The 24,005-nt window shown below is 38.2% G+C and overlaps 1 protein-coding gene across 1 annotated transcript in view; it reads right to left on the bottom strand.

The window, feature by feature from the left end:
- Positions 1-24,005, bottom strand: part of fndc3ba (fibronectin type III domain containing 3Ba) — a 123,151-nt gene that overhangs the window by 27,994 nt on the left and 71,152 nt on the right. The window contains exons 8-16 of the mRNA XM_047346116.1: positions 10,097-10,155; positions 6,928-7,079; positions 6,760-6,819; positions 6,481-6,619; positions 5,130-5,183; positions 4,814-4,938; positions 2,933-3,107; positions 2,467-2,553; positions 536-671 (exon numbers count right to left, since the gene is read on the bottom strand). Coding sequence (XP_047202072.1) covers positions 536-671; positions 2,467-2,553; positions 2,933-3,107; positions 4,814-4,938; positions 5,130-5,183; positions 6,481-6,619; positions 6,760-6,819; positions 6,928-7,079; positions 10,097-10,155 — 987 coding nt within the window. The remainder of the gene's footprint in view (positions 1-535; positions 672-2,466; positions 2,554-2,932; positions 3,108-4,813; positions 4,939-5,129; positions 5,184-6,480; positions 6,620-6,759; positions 6,820-6,927; positions 7,080-10,096; positions 10,156-24,005) is intronic.

Genomic DNA, 24,005 nt, shown 5'->3' with positions numbered 1-24,005 from the left:
ACTTTTACAATCATGTCTTCAAGGGAAAGAAAAACTCAAGGCTGAGGGACGACAACACAGCACAATGACAGATAGCTCTAGCAAAGTTGGCAGCATAAAGTTTGTCCGGTAAGAAAATGGGTTCATTAATTGCTGAAAAGTAAGACTTTCTGCTGCTTCCTTTCCCTGTTGCATTGTTTAACACATTCATTGCACTGAAGTCAGCTTTGGTTTGTAGCATTTAAAAATATATAAACACCTACCTCAAAAATTTTAATAACAACTGGATTAAACAGATACATTATTATGAAATCTAACTAATTAACTCATAGGAAGAATAGAAGTTATATTACTCACGCTTTAAATATGTTAACTTATAACCCAGATTATTAAAACTGTGAAATATGGCAGAAACTAACAGAACAAAAATAAATGATTTAGGATAATTTTTTTGTATGCGTGCAATTTTTATTGAACCCATGCAGTTCTATATATCAATATATCCATCTAACAGTATAAGTATATGTTTAAATATTTAAATAGGTCCAGCAATTACCCCACATGACGGTGAAGCCATAGGGTGTCACTCCAGCGACTCTGGGTGTCGATGGAGGGCCGGGTTTGTCTGGATTGGTGGTGCACACCAACACTTCACTGGGGCTGCTTTTTCCTTCCACGTTTGAGGCAATCAGCTGCACAGAGCACAATGGAGAAAACAGAGTTAAAAACAAGATAAGAGAAAAGGGTGGCAACAAGCGACGAGATGAATAAGGATGATGAACGAGCAAAACAAGTCAAGGGGGTAAACTCAGAGACGAAGCTATCAAAAGGGTTTTGAAAAATAGAAGCCATTACACTTTGTTTCTTTCTCCTGTGCTTCTCTGGATTTATCTCCTTACTGTGCACCCTTAAATTACCCCTTCCAATAGACGATCAATTTCTTTTGTTCTCACACATTCACACAGGATGGAAAACAGACAAAGAACTCCAAATCGCCTCTTTGCACATGATCACGTGTCACTGCCTGGTCAGACATTAGATGCCTTATCTGCCCGTTTGCATGAAAGCAAAGTGCAATCACACTTACAGATACATACTGTTGGTACATTATGTTTCCCTATGTCCTCACATTATGGACAGTTCAGTTTTCCTAAAGGCTTTTAGTATACTTGATAAACAGCAGCTGAATTGCCTTGTTTCCCCTTCGTAAAATGCAGGCTATTTCTGTTTGCAAAATGCTACATTCTGTCCTTGATTCACAGATGTTGAGTTACCACCGAATGACAACTGGATGGGTCAGAGTTTTTGGGATTTTTTTTATTTATTCTAAAACAATAAAGGGACATCAATTTGATCAAGTAAGGAGGCAGAATTGTTGCAAAGCAGTCACTGTAAAAAGCTTGAATACACTCATTGTCAATATAAATGTCATATTACCTTAGGACTTTTAAAGATTCATTTCTGCAGTTTTTTTGATTTAAAAAAAATGCTGGCCAACAAAGAAGAACCAGCTCGAAACACAAAACCTTACAGGATGATATATGAAGTCTGCAGCTTTCACAGTTGGATGCCCACATGTACAAACCAAATGCCTTCTGAAGAAATGTTTTGTGTCCAGATGAGACAAAGATTGAGCTGGTTTATTACAATTACAAGTATGATTTCAGAGGTTAAACCGATGCTTTCAAGTCAAAAAACACAGTACCAGTTATCAAGCATGGTACTGGCAGCATCATGCTAAGGGACTGCTTTGCTCTAAGTGGTATATGTGCATTGCCCAAAGTGAATGGAGTAATACAGAAGGACCACTACCAATCTGTTCAGTTTCACTTAAAATCAGCAGCTTTATGATTCAATCGTATTATGGTTCAAATTCTTCATTTTTTTTTTAAATAGTAACTTCTAAATGGAACTTTTTGTACTACACCATTGGTTCTCAAACCATTTGGAACAAGAAAGTCCTACATTTTCCAAGTACCACCATCTTTAGGGACATTTTGAAACAGTAGTACAACAGAACTTGGATTTGTTTTTCAGTTTGTCATGTATTGCAATAAAAACAGTAAAAGAATTGCTTGATTTGATGAATGATGCGGTTGAATTGTGTTCTCTTTTTACTTAAAAGTTGACATTTCCAAGTTTGAAGTTGCACAATTTAACAAACTCAGAATTCTGAGGAGAAGAGTCAGACGTTTCTAACCAACTCCCACTCGAAATTTAATATGGCTGCCTTTCATAAAGCATTGTGACGGCCAAAAAAAACCTTACTTTACAACATTCATTCCAAGATTTGTTCTTAGTAGCAGTAAAAGCAGCCCAAGCACCCCTTACTCTCTTCTTTGTTGTTTAAATCACTAACAACTGAACATTACCAGAACTTGATGAAAAAATGAAGCATAATACGAAAACAATAACAGTATACCAACAATAAGTGTTACTAGAACATATGCAGACACCAGCACGCATTTCTGTTGTGTTTTCACTTACCCTGAATTTATATTGTGTACTTCTTTTCAGGCCTTGTACAGTACAGGTCAAGTTTTCTCCAGTGTACTTTGGATAAAAATCTGTTCCCTGTAGAGAATACAGTGTGAGTATTTGTCTGTGCGTGTGTCACATTTTTTTATATTACCATCAGAGTACAATAAAAGCAATAAATATGAAACTAGATTAGGATTGTATTTGTGTGTTTATGTCAGAGAAGGACAGATAATTTAAAGCGGAGATCTTTGTATGTTTCAAATATTTGGTTAAAGCTTTTAAAAATGCATTGTTTTCTAAATGTCTTCCCTTTACTTTACCCTGAGGATTTGAGTGAGTGACATATGTATACAGAAGCACACGGCCTTAGAGCAATTTCATACAAAAAAGAAAATTAAACTAAATTAGCTTTTCTGTTTGTAAAAAAAATTTTTTTTTTGTCTTTTTTAATGCCTTCATTTTTGGCACTCACGCTGTTGTCCTCCTGGATCTCAAGTGTGTATTTGAGCTGCTCTTCACTGGGACTGCCATCGGGACGCCCCCACTCCAGGGTCACCCAGGACACCCCTGCCCTGACCAGCCGCGGCGCAAGGGGCAGAGCAGGCTGGGTGCCCGTGGTGTAGAAGACCACCTCTGTACTGAAGCCACTGCACCAAAAAACGAAAGCATACACATATTTCAGTTTTATTTTTATTATAAAAAGCTGAAGCAAATGGCTCCAACTGTGCAAAAGAGATGCAAGGTGTCGGCAGAAATAGGGAAATGGGAACTTTTGAATTATGAAGCAAAAGAACGTGGCTTTTAGGAAAGGATGTTTGACAACAAGTTTAAGTGTCATTGTCTTTAGATTTGAACCAAGGTGAGGCTGCACATAAGACAGCTTGAGTTATGCCAGAAAGCTTAGGTCTCAGATTCTTGCTCATAGACTCTCTCCTCTGTCTACTTGAACTTGTCAACTCTCTCGATGAGATAAAAACGAAAAGAAAACTGAGACGAGGGGACTAAAGGGAAATATGGGAAAGAGGAGAACCTGTCATGTCGCATGTTAAATATTGACTTTAGGTAGGCTAAAAGCACCAGTCTCTCTGTGTGCATTCTTGTGGCTATCTTATCAATTAGCACACAAATCATCAATAAAGACTAAAGATCTACCAGAGATATGTGAAAGATTTCCAATCTCCAGTGCCAATAGCGGGCGATATGTTCTTTGAAACTCAACATCTGCATGCGTACAAACACTCCCTGCTTAAAAAGGTGATCTTTTTGAACTGGTCTGCACCAGTTATGCTGTGCGCATATTCCATTGATTGCAGTCATACTGTACATGTGCCAGGGCTTTCCCATTCAGGATTCTGTTTTTCCTCTATACACAACAACAGAGAACGGGATGTTTTTAAAACATTACACTCTGGAACCCATTCGTAAATCATGCCGTTGTCACAGAAAACGCATGGCATTGTGGTGTAAACAAACAAAAGAAATGCAGCAAAACCTTTCTGTTTTTACCACAAAAATGTGGATGTGTGCATGTGTCCTACAACAGCTGTTTCCTTGTATATTCCTTTGAAAATGCAGATCCTTAGCTTAACTCTGAAATCTCCAAAAGGCTGCAAACGGTTCCAAATCCAACACGCTTTGTGAGAGACAGAAGGTGAAACTCAAAAAGATAAATAGAGCACCTTTGCTGTACTCCATTAAGCCTTCTTGATATCTGGTGAAAGTCTAGCTCTCTCTTACTCTTACTCAAACATGTCATGGCATGTTGTTTTGTTTTTAATAGCTACACCTCTGTGCTTCATATCAACATCTCAGTGATACTGAAAATAGTTCATCTTCTTCGCTCAATAACAGTTGCCTAATTTAAGAGTCTTGTCCGTTCTTCCTGATAGCGCTTACAGATAGTGCGTTCACTGATGGGAAAAACATGTTGATTGGTAAAGTCATAATGATATTATATTGAACATTCATTTAGATTTACCTTAAGCATAGTTAAAGGTGGTACTGGTCTAGTTTCCATCTAAAAGCCCTTTTGTGTTTTTTGCCAGCAGAAACATTTGCAAAAATATGTTTTTCTTGTGGACAAGGGTAAAATGTTTTAGGGTTCTTTCAGCCAGCTGACCAGCAGTGAAAACAACTAGTGTGGGAGAGGAGTGCACTGTTACGTTATGCTTTCAACAACCAAAGAACACTGGCATCAACAGTAAAAACAGTATGATGGAAAATTTAATCAACTTTACCATCATACTGTTCACAGTCCTATACCTACTCTATAATACTTATACTTATATACTTATACTTATTTGTGCACTAACACAAATTTTTATCTATCTGTATCAGTGGCAGGGTACAGTACCTTGTGCCGATGTCATTATTTGCAGCCAATCTTAATGTGTAGCCACAGGCAGGCTGCAGCCTTGTCAGCTTACAGTGTCGCTGGCTCCCAAAGTAATAGTCTTTGAAAACACTGTTCTTCTTTCCCTGCAGAGGAGGAAAACGGACACAATCAAAAGAATAAAATAAGAAAAAAATAGCAAGACATAGTTTTGACTGAATGACACTCTACATTCCTAATACTGTAACTCTGAACAGCTACATGTCAATACTCTTACAGCCAATGTGTCATTTTTAAATTATTTTCTTTTTTATGGTAACAGTAAGGTCATACTCACCTCATCCCACTCGAGCAGGTAGTTTGTGATTTTGGATCCGTTGTCGCCTGGAGGCTGTGGATGACGAAGATAGGAGGACATGGGAAAACAGAGATTATCCCAGGATGAAAGACCCTAGCAATAAGCCTCACAGAATATCTGACATGGTTTTGTGATTGACCTTATTTCCTGTCTGGGTGATTAATGGCACTGTTTATTAGTGAGGGGCATAAAAATTACTTGTGCATTGGGAGGTCAGAGAAGACACAGGCAAAGGCAGTTATTAGAGGCGATGGGGCTGATAAAAGCAAGCTGGAACATAAACAATTAAAAGTAAAAAAAAAATCTGGGCTTATTAAAAAACTTATTTTTTGCTAGATCACTCACTAACTGGAAGATTAAAGACATTTAATAATGTCATAGGACTCAACTTTGTAGACATTTTATTCCTTTACACCGTTTTAAAATATAAAATAATAAAGTTTACTAGGAATTTATGGCAGATATTTTTACAGTCTTACATATGACATCTGGAAAAAGTACACATGGAAGGAGAGAAAGGAAGAAAGGCCACAAGAAAAGAAAGGAAGGGCAGAAGGAAGCAAAGAAAGGAAGGACACAAGGAGACACTAGAACAGGGGTGTCAAACTCCAGTCCTCGAGGGCCAGTGTCCCATAACTTTTTGATGTGTTCCAAGTCCAACACATCTGAATCAATGGACTGAATCACCTCCTCATGCACTCAAGTTCTACAGAAACCTGCTAATGACTTCAATATATGATTCAGGTGTTTTAACAGAGAGACACATCTAAACGTTGCAGGACGCCAGCCCTCGGGGACTAGAGTCTGACACCTGTGCACTAGAAGGTAAGTAGAAAAGAAATAAAAAGGAGGGAAGGACAGAAGGAAGGACACAACAAAGGAAGGAAGGAGGGAAGGAAGGACACAACAAAGGAAGGAAGGAAGGAAAGAAGGACACAACAAAGGAAGGAAGGACACAATAAAGGAAGGAAGGACACAATAAAGGAAGGAAGGAACAAAGGAACGAAGGAAGGACACAACAAAGGAAGGAACGAAGGAAGGACACAAAGAAGGAAGAATCAAGGGACAGAATTATGGACGCAACAGCTGTTGGTCGCAATCCATGCAGGGGAAACTGCAAACGTACAGATTTCTTGAAACCATGTTTCATTTTAATTCCCCTTCATATTTATGCACTTCTTTGTCTGGATGTATCATCTAAAATCTGAATCAAACAAAAAAAAAACACACAAGTTTGCGTGGCAAAATTTAGAGAAGGGTATGAGTACTTTTCTCAACTCTCCAAATGCAAACAAGCGTTTACACTAGTATAAATAGCATGCAACTGTACCTTCCACTGTAGACTGAGGCTGGTCTTTGTGCGGTGAGAAAGTTTCGGGGGTAACGGGACATCAGGGACGCTGCAGTGTGTAGTAAAGGAGCCGGCCTCTGAACACGCGCCTCGAACCGAGTTGTACAACGCCGAAACCCTACAACAACAAACAAACCAAACCTTAGAACAGGAATGTATTAACCTGCAAAACGTGAAGCTTTAAGTTGAATGTAAAATCTCCACAAACATAATTTTTACATACTGACGACTATCTTGACACAAAGCTTGAGTCCTTACCGTACATGGTAGTCTGTTGCTGGCCTTAGGTCTTTCAGATGATATTCCAATTCTTCACCACTGAAATATTCCCAAAGCAAAAAAGTCACATTCATATGCTTACTGTACGCTTGCTGTGTAAGAAGTGTATGGGTAGATGTTCGTTCCTGCATAACATTAGTTTGCTACCTGTATATAAGGCGATACTTTCCATCCTTTCCCTTGTCTGAGAGAGAGACCTCATAGGAGCAGGAGACAGGCATCCCGTTACTGTGCCTGTTTGCCAGGCCAGTTGGAGGGGCCCAGGACAGCTGAGCAGCCCACGCCTGGATGTCAGACACCTGGTTTTCACACAAAAATATCACATTTGTTAAAAATTATGAAAACAGTAAAATAAACAAAAACATTTCAGTTATATATTTCGTCATATCTGGATTTGTATTCAAAGCTGCACAGCTAATTTACCCTAACTCAGAAGTCAGGACATGTGTTAATCTTTTTATATTTTTTTATGCGTGCAAAAATAATGTGTGCGCGTAAAACCTTTCAACTAATTTTGCAGTTATTTTTAGCACATTCTGCAGAAAATTTACTGAATGTTTTAGGGGCATTTTGGATGTACGTTTAATGAGATAAAAATTTTGTTTTGATAAAGACTAATATGATATTTGGCAAAATGCCTAAATATGCAAAAACACAATGACAGACAGTGACATACTGGCAAAAATGACATATAGCAAAAAATAGGAATGGCAAATGTTTTTGGTTTTTCTTGTTAAAATCTTTCTATAAAATCAATGGTTGTCATTTCTATTGAGTGGTCAGTTGTGGTTCCTGAATTAATCATGCCCACGGCAAGTCCATCTTTCGGTTTACAATACTATTTTTGAGAAAACTAAGAATTCCACTTTTTTTGCTGTCTTATACAGAGAAGAGGTTTAGCAATTTACAAACGGTTTAAAAAAAATCTTTAAACAATATGGAAAAATCCAATCCTGGAATCATGGGTTTGGGATACGTCTCAAACAATGTGGTCCCAATACCAAAAAAAAAACATTGAAAATGCTATTTTTGTTTTTCCAAACAAATAAAACGGTTTCATCAATCTCAAACTGTGTTTCATAGAATCTCTGTTCAGTATTTAATAAACTATTACACATTTGACAAGTATAAGTATTTGAAATTTTAGATAGGATAAATGAAAAAGATTCCTTTAAAAAAAACTAAAAAAACCTCTTTAATTTACAATCGAATTAGAGCAAAATTAGCTAGCCATAGGGTTTTACCCTCTTTACCACAGTGCTTACAATGTACACCCTACAAAGGGTCACCCACTTCCTATCTAATAGACACTTAAATAAACAATGGAAAACTTAATTGGGACGAAACATTTTTGTGAACACTTATGCTGGCCCCCTAAGAGAATGGCGCCCTGGGAAGTTATATATAAATCCCTCAATAAATACTGACACTAAGTGTGATAAACCTTTGCACCCTTCTGTAGTAGCTTTTCATTTTGACAAAGAGAAACAACTCAGGCTCTACACTTATTATCTTCTCTTGGGTTTTAACATCCGTTAGCATTTAGTTCTTCAGATGATGAAAAAGGCAGCAAGTATGTTGGGATAATTTTCTCTTTGTACCTTTTCTTCAACAAAAACGATTCAACTGAATTTTGAGAAAGTGTGAAAATATGAAGCATGGGTGAAAAAATTATTATAGAATTATTTAATAAAGAACTGGTGCTTTTAGAGACAGTTCTATCTAAATACTAATTTAGCAGGTATTATAGCCTCATAGCTGGGTAAGAGCTAGACTAGAAAGTACAACCTGTTGTGATGATTTCTGACACCTTAAATAAAAAAAATGTTGATAGAAAGACGGAAGGCATACTTGAAAGCTGACCCAGCATAGCGTTTCTAACACTCTGTGAGAGATGTTTCCTGTTGATGTTAACAGTAAATTAGGAGTGGCAACATTTGAATTGTCATTATATGCCAAGAACAGAAAAGACTGAAACATATGCAAAGTGGTATTTTACTAACAAAATGGAGTCATCTCAAAAATATTAACATTTTAAAGTGTCATTTATAAATCCAGCAGACAGAAATTAAATGCTCAAATCCATAAAACAGAGCAACTTTATTATAATACATTCAGCCTTACTGTTTTCCGCTGAAAATGTCACTCTCTCTCTCAGCCATACTTAGCCCCAGCTACACTGAAAGTAGCTTACTTTTGAGTAATGGCTTCTACTCTAAATCAAGCGTTTTTGTCAGCACAACACAATTCTGCTTACGTATTTTTGGGGGATTCCAACCAACTAATCACCTCTCAGGGCCAATAAAACAGAAAATTGGCCAGTTCAAGTCAGCATCAGGTTTCTCAGTGCATTTCTGCTAGCAAATTTGGTCAAACCAGTGTATGAACTAGAAGTGATTGCTATGGAAAAATACTCTATTTATTCCCTTCCAAACTCACAGTATGAGCATTTGTTGATACACTTACTACATTAAGATGTATTTTTAGTGCCAGTCTGTGTCTATTGTTTATTCATATACGTTTAAACCAAGAAATTTTACTTTCATAAGTAAAAGTAGTAAAAAAGGGACAACACCTAAATTCAACACAAATTATTGATCAGACACAAGCACACGTTTGTACTTCCTTTTCTCCAAATTCTCAGTCCCATATTAAATTACCATCATCACCTCAGAAAATGAATGAATGAACCTCAGGGATCATCTGAGGCCAAACAGTGCAGTAAACAGCATCTTACTTCAAAAGTCTTTCAAAGTTAACTCCATCATCCTTTTTTACTAAATTTCACTGTACGTCATAAATCTATTCTCCTGGTGTATATTCCCCCTGTCTTAAACTGAATATGTTAAATGGTCCGGTTGCAACAGCCTGCTGCTCAAACTCTGAAATAACAGTGGACAGTTTTTTTCTGTACCAAACTATATCTGCACAACATAGGCTCATTCATCCACACTCAACCTGAGGCAAGCAAAAAACCAGACACTTCACAGTGTTTGCAGTGTTTTTCAGCTGATGGAGGCACAATGAGACGCCAGAGACATGGATGGGAAGATGCTGCCCTCATGTGGCCACAGTTAGCACAGCTGGTATTATCAGTTGCTATGCCAGAAATGGTTACAAGTCACCACTTCTTATATTGTCAGTATAGCTTTTAGCTTTCATATTTATCCCAGTGAAGAGATGCACATACTGAAAATCCATTAGTCCTTGTGCCAGTGATGACTGCATCATACAAGAAGGTGATTGATGAAAGCGGTTACATGTCTGCTTCCGTGCGAGTTAGTGTGCACTTTTTTAAAGCGGTATTCATACAAACCTGTGGTTTGTCGATTGTAGACAGCATGTCTTGAACACGTTTCCCCTCTGAATCATGATCTGAGGAGACAGAGAGAAGAAAACAAAGTAATGACCAAAAACATGCTACACTAAGAACTTTATTAAGGAGAGACAATGTGACTAAAAGATATTGGCACAGGTTTATTCAGAACTACATCTGACAAACAGAGTCTCTATATTTTTAACTTTCTTAATAAACTCCACAAATAAACAACAAAAAACATGTTTGGAAGCAGATTTAGATAGGGCTGGTTGTCTGACATAGACATGGTTCCATTTGCCAAAAACTGTTGATGTTACAGTCTTTGCAAAAGTATTCATTCTCCTTGAACTCTTTACTTCACAACGTTACAACCACAGATTTTAATGTCTTTTATATAAATTTAAGGATATACAGTCCATAATGGAAGGAGGAGGATACATGGTTTTCAAAACATTTTACAAATACAAACTAGAAAAGTGTGTCATGCATTGTATTGTAGTTTGTGGGACCCCCATTTTTTAAAATAGGTCAAACTCAGACTTCCCAGACTATACTGAAGAAAAGAATCCCCACAGTATGATGCTGACACCACTATGTTTCACAGTGGAGATGATGTATTGAGAGCGGTCTACAGTGCTAATTTTGCTATTGGCAAAATGGAAGCAGAGCTTCTTATAGACTACTTCAAACAAAGGATTTCTTTCATTCATTCATCCATCTTCTATACCGCTTATTCCATAGTGCGTCATGGGGGAGCTGGTGCCTATCTCCAGCAGTCTATGGGCGAGAGGCGGGGTACACCCTGGACAGGTTGCCAATTCATCGCAGGGCAACACAGAGACATACTGGACAAACAGCCATGCACACACTCATTCACACCTAAGGACAATTTAGAGAAACCAATTAACCTAACAGTCATGTTTTCAGACAGGGAGAACATGCAAACTCCATGCAGAAAGACCACTGGCCGGGAGTCGAACCCAGGACCAAGGCAACAGTGCTACCAACTGTGCCACCATGCAAAGGATTTCTTTTAGCCTCTAATCCGTAAAGGCCAGATGAAGGAAGTGAATGAGAAATAGTTGTCCTGCCAACAGATTCTTCCAACTGAGTGGTAGATCTCTGCAGCTCCTCCACAGTTACTGTGGGCCTCTTTATGCCTTTGTGATTAATGCTCTGCTTGTTCAGCCAGTCAGTTTAGATGGATGGCCATGACTTCACAAATTTTAAATGGTGCCACTGGATTTTATTTAAGGGTATCAGAGTAAAAGGGGTGATAAAAAAATTCTAAACTCATGTATTATAACTCCTCACACTTCCCAGTTATGCAATACCTTGTTGTTCAATGACATAAAATCTAAATACAATATATGAATGTTTTGTGGGTGTAATAATTCTGAAAGGCACTGTACATCTAAAAACTGTAGGATTAAAAAAGTGATCTAAAACTAAAACTATAAGCACAATCTACGCAACTCATCTGTGGCAAAAGGGGGTGCCTAAAATGGAGTTAAAAGAGACCCAAATTCCCCTGAAGTCTGTTGACATATGGTGTGTGACGCAACATGTTGTTTTCTACATCAAGATCATATTTCATCTCCACAAGTCGAGGTGTACAGAGGTCTTAGAAAACATACTAAATTATCCAAGATTCCACTGAAAAGCATTAGTCACCGCTTCCTGACCCAGCATGAACAATTTTGGGATCACAAATTAAAAAAATAAATAAAAACAGACAAAAATAACCACCATGAGTAATATTCTGCAGTGCCTAATGTTCTCCATGCACAGAAACAACATCATTTTAAAGTAATTTCTTCTAAGAAAACATTATCCTAACCATTATTATGCACCATTTTTAATCAGTTCTTCCTGAACATGGGCATGATTATAAAAACATCTGACGTCAGTACAATTGTTTTTAGCCTTTTGGAGGAACATATGTGCTGCAGTTTTCAAAATGCAATGACATACATGATGAGTCTGTTACTGTATTATACTGAATATTAAGATGTAATACCTAGCAAAACAATAGCAAAGTAATGAGGGAAATTACTCTCTGAAAAAATGTGCGGGCCTCTCAGCATTTTGGCAAAATAAATAATCCCTGTTCATGAAATGCGGAGCCTCAATGACCCTTTTGACACCTGGCATAGACATGCGTCCTGAGGGATCTGTTTATGTTCGGTGGGCATCCGCAATAAGGACATAAATATCATGATATTTAGTGTTATTTATTGCAATAACAATAAAAGTGACAATAACGTTATCAAAAAAACATGCACCCACCATTTATTCAGCAATGCATTAGTCTCTGCATAGAGTCAGAGCCATATAAACACAAATAGTGCTCAAAACAAAAATCCTGTCATCAAATAGGGAACCTTATTACAACACTGACATTTAGCAGGGCAGTTGTACCACTAAACCGCACACAACAACTGCATTCAATCATGTTTTCAGTCTTTTGAGTGTTTTAGCCACTGACTAACAGTCCCCAAAAAACTGTCAGTTTTGGGGGGTTTGCAGACATGAATCGTTAATGTAATAAATCACAATTCTTATCCCCATCATTTTTCCTGATAACAAAAAAAAAGATATGATAATTGCCCATCCTGGGAGTCCTGACAGTACTAAATATAGGCATTAATGTAGTTAAGTTGCATCTTTTCTGTTGCATTTTTTTCTAGCTAAAATCTTATGTGAATGTCTGCGCTGAAACTTTGTACGCTTTGTAAAGTGCCACATTATTTTACTTGCTGTCTCTTACATTGTGTCTGTTAAATAATAAATAAGACCACATAAATGCAGCTCAGATGATTCTTAACCGTGTTGATTTCTGAATGATAGAAAACAACTGATTGAATGTATCTGTGATGTTAAAGTAGAACCAACGGATCTGTGAGCTTAGATTCACTGCTCAGCCGACAGCTCGCTCGTCGTTGGTCGTTTTTAGGCTTGTCTACTTATACCCTGATCAGTCACTGTACATGTTAACACCAGGTGTGAACGGGTAACTGCCATTAGGGTGGGAAGTTCTGGACTGTCACTCTAATTTTGTGTGTTTGGTATGCTACATAGCCCCAGAATAAGACAGGAGCAAATACAGGTCCTTCTCAAAATATTAGCATATTGTGATAAAGTTCATTATTTTCCATAATGTCATGATGAAAATTTAACATTCATATATTTTAGATTCATTGCACACTAACTGAAATATTTCAGGTCTTTTATTGTCTTAATACGGATGATTTTGGCATACAGCTCATGAAAACCCAAAATTCCTATCTCACAAAATTAGCATATCATTAAAAGGGTCTCTAAACGAGCTATGAACCTAATCATCTGAATCAACGAGTTAACTCTAAACACCTGCAAAAGATTCCTGAGGCCTTTAAAACTCCCAGCCTGGTTCATCACACAAAACCCCAATCATGGGTAAGACTGCCGACCTGACTGCTGTCCAGAAGGCCACTATTGACACCCTCAAGCAAGAGGGTAAGACACAGAAATACATTTCTGAACGAATAGGCTGTTCCCAGAGTGCTGTATCAAGACACCTCAGTGGGAAGTCTGTGGGAAGGAAAAAGTGTGGCAGAAAACGCTGCACAACGAGAAGAGGTGACCGGACCCTGAGGAAGATTGTGGAGAAGGGCCGATTCCAGACCTTGGGGGACCTGTGGAAGCAGTGGACTGAATCTGGAGTAGAAACATCCAGAGCCACCGTGCACAGGCGTGTGCAGGAAATGGTCTACAGGTGCCGCATTCCCCAGGTCAAGCCACTTTTGAACCAGAAACAGCAGCAGAAGCGCCTGACCTGGGCTACAGAGAAGCAGCACTGGACTGTTGCTCAGTGGTCCAAAGTACTTTTTTCGGATGAAAGCAAATTCTGCATGTCATTCGGAAATCAAGGTGCCAGAGTCTGGAGGAAGACTGGGAAGAAGGAAATGCCAAAATGCCAGAAGTCCAGTGTCAAGTACCCACAGTCAGTGATGGTCTGGGGTGCCGTGTCAGCTGCTGGTGTTGGTCCACTGTGTTTTATCAAGGGCAGGGTCAATGCAGCTAGCTATCAGGAGATTTTGGAGCACTTCATGCTTCCATCTGCTGAAAAGCTTTATGGAGATGAAGATTTCATTTTTCAGCACGACCTGGCATCTGCTCACAGTGCCAAAACCACTGGTAAATGGTTTACTGACCATGGTATCACTGTGCTCAATTGGCCTGCCAACTCTCCTGACCTGAACCCCATAGAGAATCTGTGGGATATTGTGAAGAGAACGTTGAGAGACTCAAGACCCAACACTCTGGATGAGCTAAAGGCCGCTATCGAAGCATCCTGGGCCTCCATAAGACCTCAGCAGTGCCACAGGCTGATTGCCTCCATGCCACGCTGCATTGAAGCAGTCATTTCTCCAAAGGATTCCCGACCAAGTATTGAGTGCATAACTGTACATGATTATTTGAAGGTTGACGTTTTTTGTATTAAAAACACTTTTCTTTTATTGGTCGGATGAAATATGCTAATTTTGTGAGATAGGAATTTTGGGTTTTCATGAGCTGTATGCCAAAATGATCCGTATTAAGACAATAACAGACCTGAAATATTTCAGTTAGTGTGCAATGAATCTAAAATATATGAAAGTTAAATTTTCATCATGACATTATGGAAAATAATTAACTTTATAACAATATGCTAATATTTTGAGAAGGACCTGTACATCAAAGTGTAGGTCCGAAGACACATGTGTAAAGGTGATTTACAGAAAGTCCGTGGTTGTTTTGAGGACCAGTGCAGGCATATATGTGTACATATGGAAGTCTTCTCCTTGTGTGATCCATGAAGCGGATGTTTTCCAGCCAAAGGAGACCTGCTTTTTCCATCTGATAATTCGGAACCACACAGGATGTGCATATGAGTGAGTCAATAAAACTAAAGCTTTTGGAAAATTATTATGATTTTGTGTGGCAAAATCATAGTAACATAGTTTCACCAGAGTCCTTAAGTGAGGGAAGTACAATCTAAGATGAGCAACTAAATTAAAATATTATAGTCCAGCTTTTAGCCAGAAAACAAACTGCACTTGCGCAAGTGTACATCAACGAGTTGGAGAGGCACCTTTGCTGGTTTTCTAGTCTGAAACACCCACTTGTGGTTTACAAATGAATGGAAGCCCAAATATTCACTGAGGGACAATTATTTAGCTCTTATAAATCAGCGAGGTGTTACAAGGCTACTTCTAAGCAATTTGGAGTTCATCAATGTACCATTTAAAAAACTGTTTACAAGTCCCTCCCTCCAATGCTTGACTGAAGAATGTTTAAAGATACTAACAAGAAAACACGAGTAACATCTTTCTCTCTACAGAGCTCAGTTTGAATGCTGAAAGGTAAAGTTCATAATGAGAAACTTTACGAGAACATTAAGAGAGCAAAACATTTTTTGAAGAACTGCCAGCATTTCTTAGGTTTTTAGAAACACATCTAAAAACTTGAGGACCATTTCCATAAAAAGATGAGTCAAAATAAAGAAGAAAGACTATTTTATATACTGTGATGATTCTTGAAAACCAGACGGCAGAAACCTTTCTTACCAGTTGTGAAGCATAGTGGCACGGGACAAACTCAATGCCACTAGAAGACCTTTAGGAATATAAGCCTAATGCTTAGCAGTTTTTCATACTACAATGTAAAAGATGAATAAAGTCAAGCATATGATGATTACTGTTGCTACGGGTGGTTCTATGTCTTTTCATTAAACATTGAAATAGTGAAGTAACCCACGTGACCATTTTTTATGATGTTGTGATGTACATATAATGACTGCATACTTAGATCAAGTGATGACAGAGAGACTGAATAAGTGCATGTGTTTCAGCCACTCTGACAGGGGGTGAGAGCCTTACTTTGCCTGGGGGTTCACTTATGACTCATGGCAACAATGATGTCATGGAATTACAACCTCGGTTTGACCTTCCTGCGTGTAAGTGTGTGTTGGAATAAAAACAAGAGCATAAAAGAGACTCTGTGAGTGTGTGTGCGTCTGTGTGAGAAGGCATCAGGTAACAGAAGAGCAGTGATGGGCAGCAGGAGGAGAGCAATTTAGCCACCATGTGCGGATGTGTGTGTTGAGTCTGGTGGCACAGGATGAGTTCAACAGGTGAAGTACAAATTCTGCATGACTGCATGACACACCGGCTCATTAGTTCTCCTTTTCTTTATATAAAGACTTCCACTTGAACTAAATCTGTATTTTTGTCTTTAATGGAATAAATGCACGTCAGACTCTAAACCTTAGGAATGACCTGGCCTGGTCCATCCCTCCATCACAGAACCCTCCTGCTTAGTAGTGTGATATTGCTCTGGTTCTTTAAAGAGATCCACAAAGCAGTGTATAATTGTGAAGTGAAATAAAAAGGATTATTTTGGCTTCAGCACTTTTGGAAACAAAAATCTAAAACGTGGTTTGCATTTGTTTTGAGCTCCCCGCTGAGTCAATTATTTATAGAACTCCTTTTCAACATTTAGTGTATCGACATTTCACTTCTAGAGCTAAACGTTTCTCCATTGTTCTATTCAACATAACTGAAGCTCAGTCAGACTGGATAAAGTGCATCTGTAAAAATCAATTTTCAAGTTTTGCCACAGATTGTCTAGGTCTGGACTTTGACTGGGCCCTTCTCAGATAAGCTTTGATCTAAAGCATTTTGATGTAGCTCTGCCTGTATGTTTAAGGTTATTCTTCTACTGAAAGGTTAACTTATTTTGCAGCCTCTCACAGGGTTTTCGTCAAGAATTTGCCCTGTATTTGGTTCCATCAATCTTCCAAGCAACTCTTATTGGCTTCTCTAGTGCTGATAAAAAAAAGCATTTCCATAGCATGAATTAGCCACCCCCATTTATTAATGTGGGGAAGATGTATTGAGAGTAATGTGCAGTGATAGTTCTCTAACACAAAGTGTTTTGCATGTAGGTGTCTAATCTGACCAGAACACTTTCTTCCACATGTTCTCTGTGTCCTCTAACTGGGTTGTAGCCAACTGCAAATGGGACCTCTTATTGCTTTTTTCTGCTGTACTTTCAGAAAGGCTAGATTTGTGGAGTGCATAACAAAGAGTTGTCCTATCAGCAGATTCTCCTATGTGAGCTGTGGCTCTCTGCAGCTCATTCATAGTTACAAAGGAAATCTTAGCTGCTCTCCTTGCCTAGGCTGTCGGTTTATATTGATGGCCAAGTACTGGTAGCCTTGCAGTTGTGCCAAATTCTTTACCATTTTAAAATGATGGGTTAAACAGGGCTCAGTAAAACATTCAAATCTTGAAATTGTGCATTGGAGGGATGCCTAAACCTGCATTTCCACTTCTGTTCTATCCTTGAATCTGTCTGGTGTGTTCCTTTGGTCCTTATGATGCTATTTGTTCACCAATGTTTTTTAACAAACCATTAAGACCTTTACAAACCAGCAGAATATATATTGAGATTATATTAGACATTTACTAATTAGGTGACTTCTAAAGGCAGTTGTTTGCACTGAGTTTTATTTAAGGGTATTATAGTAAATTGGGCTGCTGAAAATGCACACCACAGGTTGTAGATTTATATTTGTAAAAAACACTTTCCGTTCTTTTGTTGTCAAAATGTGAAAGGCGCTCTCTTCATGGCTGAAACTTTTTTATAGCAATTTGTTTCCCAGCTTCTGACTTTTTGTAAGGATGAAATTGTCCTTACTTTAATAAGCCTAAACTGAAGGATTTTCTTATGTGGATAGCTGCGGTCGTAACAACTGTAGACAAAACACTAATATTCAATAAGATGAATTTCAGTTGGCCAACCCACAGGCGCTGCTTGTGACAGAGGAAGGAGACAAAAATATTTATGGAAACTAACAATAAACCATGATTCTGTTGCTTTCCCTCATAGCTCAGTGTTTCGACTCGCTGTGGTTGTTGATTCCAGCTGTTAAAGTATTTAACTCAGGGATCAACCACGAAGAGCTGACGGCTGAAACAGAAACCAAACCACCTCCTGGTGTTACTCCACACGCTTCTGTCCCCTCTGTCCCTCATGTCCTTTCCCTTCTGTTTTTCCGCGCTGCCCACGCACCCTCACTTCCTCTCCTCATTTGACCTCACATCCTGCCAGCGTCTGGCCGCCTGTTTTCGATTAACAAGGACAGACACACAGAAAGACAGGGAGAGGGAGCGCGGCTGATAGCAGGAAGTAGAGGAGGACGCGGCGACGGCCAAATCCAAGCGCTGAAGGACAGAATATCAAGAGAGAGGACAGTCCAGAAGAGTCTGGGTTAGAGATTAGACAGGAAAAGACAAGGAAATTGAGAAACAAGGAGCACAGCAAGGATCAACAGAGAGGAGGAGGAAGGACGAGATGAAAGAAGTAAAGAAGGATGGGGCTTAGGGGAGTTTAGGCAAGGATTACGTTAACTTTTATGACATCATCAGATATTCCAGAGCAGATGCACACCACTGATCTCACTTATTTAGTAAAAGTATGAATCACTGCCTAAAAATATAGGGGCTTAAACAGAAGTTATGAAAATATACTCATTTACTGTAGTCTTGTCCAACTGCCATGTGGTGATTCAACAAAATCAGAGTAAAAAAACATGTTTTCAAAGCTTTTTCTAGTTACTTTGCCGTGTTGAACAGCCCTAAACTCACAATCAGGGCACTTCCAGTCCTTCAAGTTCTAAGTGCTTAATTCATTTCTATTTTGTTTATTCCAAAAAACACAAAAGAGAAAGTTAAGCTGACAGATACTTAAGCACCAAGATTATCCTGACTCAGAAGATGAGAATATGCTTTTCCTTAGTCCAAGCTACTACAAACCACTTAGCTTCATAATTATATCTGACAGCAGAATCAGAGGATCTGATCATCAATATTTTAAGAGACAGATATTAATGGAAGGTATATAAACATGTTTGGGTTATGACCTTTTCGGGATCACAGTGTGTCCATGTAGGACAGGTGTTGTGATTCACTTTTAGGGTTGTAGACATCTGAACACAATAACAATAATCTTGCTTTTACCAGGCTAAAAATTAATAAAATCTAATCTTAAGCATACAAATGATAAAACAATATTACCTGGGTCATCATCTTTCAAAGAAAGTTAAAGCCAAATTGAAAACAGCATTAAAACAAAAAGCATCATCATAAATCAGTAGCTGTTCTATGCACAAACCTTTCAAGCTGACACCACAACATTTAAGTCAGGTTAAAGTCTGGACTTTGACAGGGCCATTATGACACTCTGTGTGTTTTAGGTATTCGGTTTTATATTTGCATGTATGTCCGATTGGTTGCCACAGTTTTAACTAAGTGTCTGACGTTGGACAAATGGCCTCACATTTGACTTCAAAATACTTTGGTACACAGAGGAGTTCATGATGAACCAAATGACTGCAGGGTACACACGTCCTCCAACACTATGCTTGACAATCTTGTGTTGCATTCAGATGCAACTTTGCAAATCAAAGCTGCCTCCATATCCCTGAAGTAGTCAAGAGGTTTGACTTGGCAGCCCTTCTAAATAGGCTGCAGTTAGTCAGCTTTGTTGTAATTGTGCTATGATGAACTTTAACATTAAACATGCTAACTGATGCTTGTAGAATGTAAGAATCAGGTTTTTTGTCATTTCTTGAAGCATTGCACAGTCTTGCTTTGGGGGAATTTGCTGGCATGTCCACTTCTGGAAAAACTGGTAACTGTCTTAAATGTTCCACTCTTGAAAAATGTTCTCTCTGGACTTTATTTTGTTTGGAAATGGAGTTATAACCTCATCCTGATTGATGGGAAGCAACAGCTACTTTACTAATGTCATTGCTGATGTCTTCTCATCTTGGCATTGTTTAACATGCTTGCAAGCTCCTGACTAGCTAACTGTCAAACCTTTAAATTATATAACTAAATAAATAAAATGTCTAGTTTTTGACAAGTTTCAACTTACAGGAGCCTGCCTTTTTGTCCTGCAAAAAAACTAGATGGATTTGTTTTTGCACAAAATTCTGGACACTGCAATTCAAAGTTCAATTCAAATGTCAATAAATCTTTTTTTTTATATATATATATATGTTTGATTTTATTTCCATTCAGCCCTTATCTGCTTTTACTGTCACTTATCTTTTAGTTTAAAAATGTGAAAAAGAATTCTGAATTAGCCACGAAGCTTGCAAGTAAAGCCTTTATAAAATTGGGTTAGTCTGACATTGAGGAGGTTGCATTCTCCTTGCATGACGGCCTGTGCTTCTTAGACAAAGTCTGTCTGCACTGGGACAGAAAAAGACCTTTAGGGCCTGGAGAAAAAATGTGAAAAATGTGGCAACCGCCACTCACTCAGCCCCCACTTCACACAAATACTGGGCCACAGGGTGCGTGTGGTGTGTCGCGCTAAGGAAACAAAGTCAGATTCCCATCTTTAGAGGCCTCTAATCATGGAGAACAAAGCAAAGTGATAGAAACCTATCTGATTTAAAAGGGGGGGAAGATAAACCCAGAGATTAGGGCTGGACTGAAATAGAAAAGGAGCAGAGGTGAGGGGATAATGTAGGTAGGTAGAGAGGAGTGCAGACATTGGGTTCCACGTTATTATCATCTGTTGCATTGTGAGCATTCCACCAGCTGTGCTAGACACACTCTAAAACACATACAGACAGAGTGGAGAAGTTGTTGGGACATGCCTAAAATTGTGGTTGTCATGGTAAAAGTTTGGTTCTCATGGCCGAGGCCCAGAATTTTTATAAGAAGGGATTAAAAGCAAGAGGCTGAAAAATGAGAAGAGAAATAAGAAAAAAGCTATTAAATGTGGATTCAAGTTGAAAAAGGATGAATTTTGATTCAGAATGATGTACAAAGAATTGGGCTGCTTATATCAAATGGACAGTTTTCAGCTTGACTGGTCAATTTAAACTCAAAAATCCAATTTTTTCTCATCAGTGCACAAACTACGCTTAAAAGCTACCACACTAATGCCAACACTCTTCAGTGTGCACGTTGCTGCTGATAGAAAAAGATTTTAGTATTGGTGATGGGTTTAAAACTATCTTAGAATCAGTGAAAGCATAAAGCTTTTTAAAAGAAAACATTATTTTTCAACATAGAGGTTTTGAGCTGTTCATTCAGCCTGATACAACAGAAAGCTTGCTCCTTTGCTATTTCCTGGTTTTGTGGCTTTAATTGTTTGATAATTTCCCCCTTTTTCTGGTACGAAAATTAGCCTTAGAGACTTCTTTCGAGTAAGCAAAGAAGCTACATAACCTGGAGCCAATTCAGAGTATAGAACAAGAGCACCTGGCTGTAAATAATGCATCTAGTGAGCTCAGCTAGCTGGTAGGAACACGTCAGAAACATGAAATTGTGGAACTCTGCAGCCACATGATTCTGTAATTTGTGGAGTGCTGTACGCACTTTATTGAAAACATCCTCTTAATTTAAGCAGACTGCATATCTTATATTGGACATTTATACAAATCAAAGGCAAATTTCCAGTATGTTTAGGTATTTATTAATGTAATAACATAGGCTGCACAATAAATCTACTGGTAAATTCTATCATTATATAATAAAAAACAGAAAACTGAGAAATATATCAAGCTGTGGGTTCTGAGTTCCATTATACACATGCTGGGCTGACATAGTTTAACATCTTTATATACTACATATATATTACATATTTAAAATGTTGCATTTGTAATTACAATATTGTGTAATATAAGTGTAATATATTATTTTCCACTGAAAAGCAACTTAACAGTGTATGCCTTAGCAGTGGGATAGTTATAACAAACATGATGCAACAATAAAAAAGGCCCATTTCTACCTTTTTAGTTCAGTTTTCTATAACAAGTAGATAACATGTAATTTATTGTCCGTAAAACTTTGGTAATTGTTAAAAATAGGTTTTCCAATACGGTCAGACAGCTTTTTATAAAACTATAAAAAGGTGTATTTACTGATTTATGATGGAGCTACGTCTGCTTCCTCTGGAGCTCTGCTAGATACAGTGTCTGTGGCCAGTGTCCTCCGAGCCAAGAACAGCTGAATGCAAAACTGCTTTGCTTTATCCAATTAGAGCTTTCAGCCTCTGACTATCATGGAGTGTGGTGGATTTGATAATGTTGGTGGCTTTTTTTGGAAATCTCATAGTTGATGAGGATCTCTAAGGTACACACATACAACTGCTTTCCCTCATACACACAGTGGGATGTTGGGATATAAAGTTGGTACATGAAAATGAAATCTGCCCTGTACTGTTACCCTTCATGAGCAGCTTCTGTGCATTTATCATCGCTGAAAAATGTAAATAAAAAGAACAAATAGTGGTACTTTGAGTGAATTTGAAGTTGGGTTGATGTAAAGATAATTTTTTGTCCAGTTAAAATCAGGATTTACAATGAAAAAGCAAAATAAACTGTGAAAATCTGTGTGGTAGATAGTGGACTATATGTGAGTTTGACTCATTTTCTGTCATTGTTTGGCCAGTTTGTTTAAAGTGAAATCAGAGCTTTACAAAAACCAGAGAGATCAGAAATGGTCCTCTAAGCTCCAATTGGTGCATCTCTACCTTCTAACATTTAACTGCACAAAGTAAAAGGGATGCGATTTACACCTTCATTACTGTCTGTCATTTCTCTCTGGGTAATAAGTAGATTTTAGCAGAAACAGAATGATAATTTGCCTGAATTCTCGAAAGCTGTGCAAAAGAATCACAAAACAAGAATATTTCTAAGCCAAGATGGTCAGAGCAGGAAAATCTAGAAATGGATACAATAAATCCAAGGCCCATCCTAAACAGAAACTGAAATAATTCTCAGCACATAATTGCATTCTCCTATTCCCTGAATAAAAGTGATTTCCTTCAATAACTAGATTGCATGTGTGCATATAAACATGTACAGAGAGATGCAGAGACTACAGCAGACCTTTCACCTAGGAATAAAATAAGCATTTGGTTGCCAAACGTCAGGCTGAAACAAGAAAACCAACAAGAAAAAAACTTGGATTAATTTCTGTAAATGTATGTTGTGTGTTTATGTTATCTGCATGCTGCAAAGTCAACCTTTGGTTTTGGTGTTCTGCCAAAGTCACAATATGAATAATTGGCACATTTATTTATTTATTTTTTACGGATACACCCCCCTGCAGAGGATGGTGAGGGGAGTTAAGAAGGTCACAGCAAAAATGCTGAAATAATATTAAAAGGATATGATTTAATTTATTTTATACATAAATGCCAGATAAAGATAAACCATCAATCCCACAGCATGACAGAACTGTCACCGTGTTTTACTAGCATGAGGTGTATAAACACAACATGAGGAAAACTGATCAGTTAAGCCTTCGGTTTTACCCATACAGAATTAGGAGAGTTACATTTCTAAATTAACCAATGTTTTATCTGTCTTAACAGATAAAACAAGAAAAGAAAATATCTGCAGTTTGAAAGTACTGTTTGTTAATTAGTGCTATCTCACGGTTCAGTCAACTGGATGTGGAAATGTCTGTTGTACTTATTGTGATTGGCAGGAACAACTTCCCCTTCTAATCATTGTTACACGATATCAGCAGGAGAGGCATTCCTTTGCCGGTAAATCCACCTCCTGTTTCTCGTTTTCTTTAGATGCCCTGGTTAGGCTGCTATCCCCAAGTTTCAGCCTTTTATTTTCCCTTCTTTCCATTTTATCTCATTCCACGGTCTATGCTATTAACCTTCCACCCTCTAAGACTCTCTTCTTCCACTTCACCACTCATCTTCTTGCCATTTCCCCCGTACAAACAAGGCCGTATTTGGATTGGTGGAAAGGGGTTGGAGTTTGTTTGGGGAGGGTAGGTGGGTGAGAGGGACTGAGATTATCACCATAGCGATTTACTGAAACAGCCTGGTGAGAGAA

Source organism: Girardinichthys multiradiatus, chromosome 19, assembly GCF_021462225.1.
Source record: "Girardinichthys multiradiatus isolate DD_20200921_A chromosome 19, DD_fGirMul_XY1, whole genome shotgun sequence".
Taxonomy (NCBI): domain Eukaryota; kingdom Metazoa; phylum Chordata; class Actinopteri; order Cyprinodontiformes; family Goodeidae; genus Girardinichthys; species Girardinichthys multiradiatus.
Note: the sequence above shows the minus strand (reverse complement) of the source record. Positions and strands in the feature narration are given on the sequence as shown.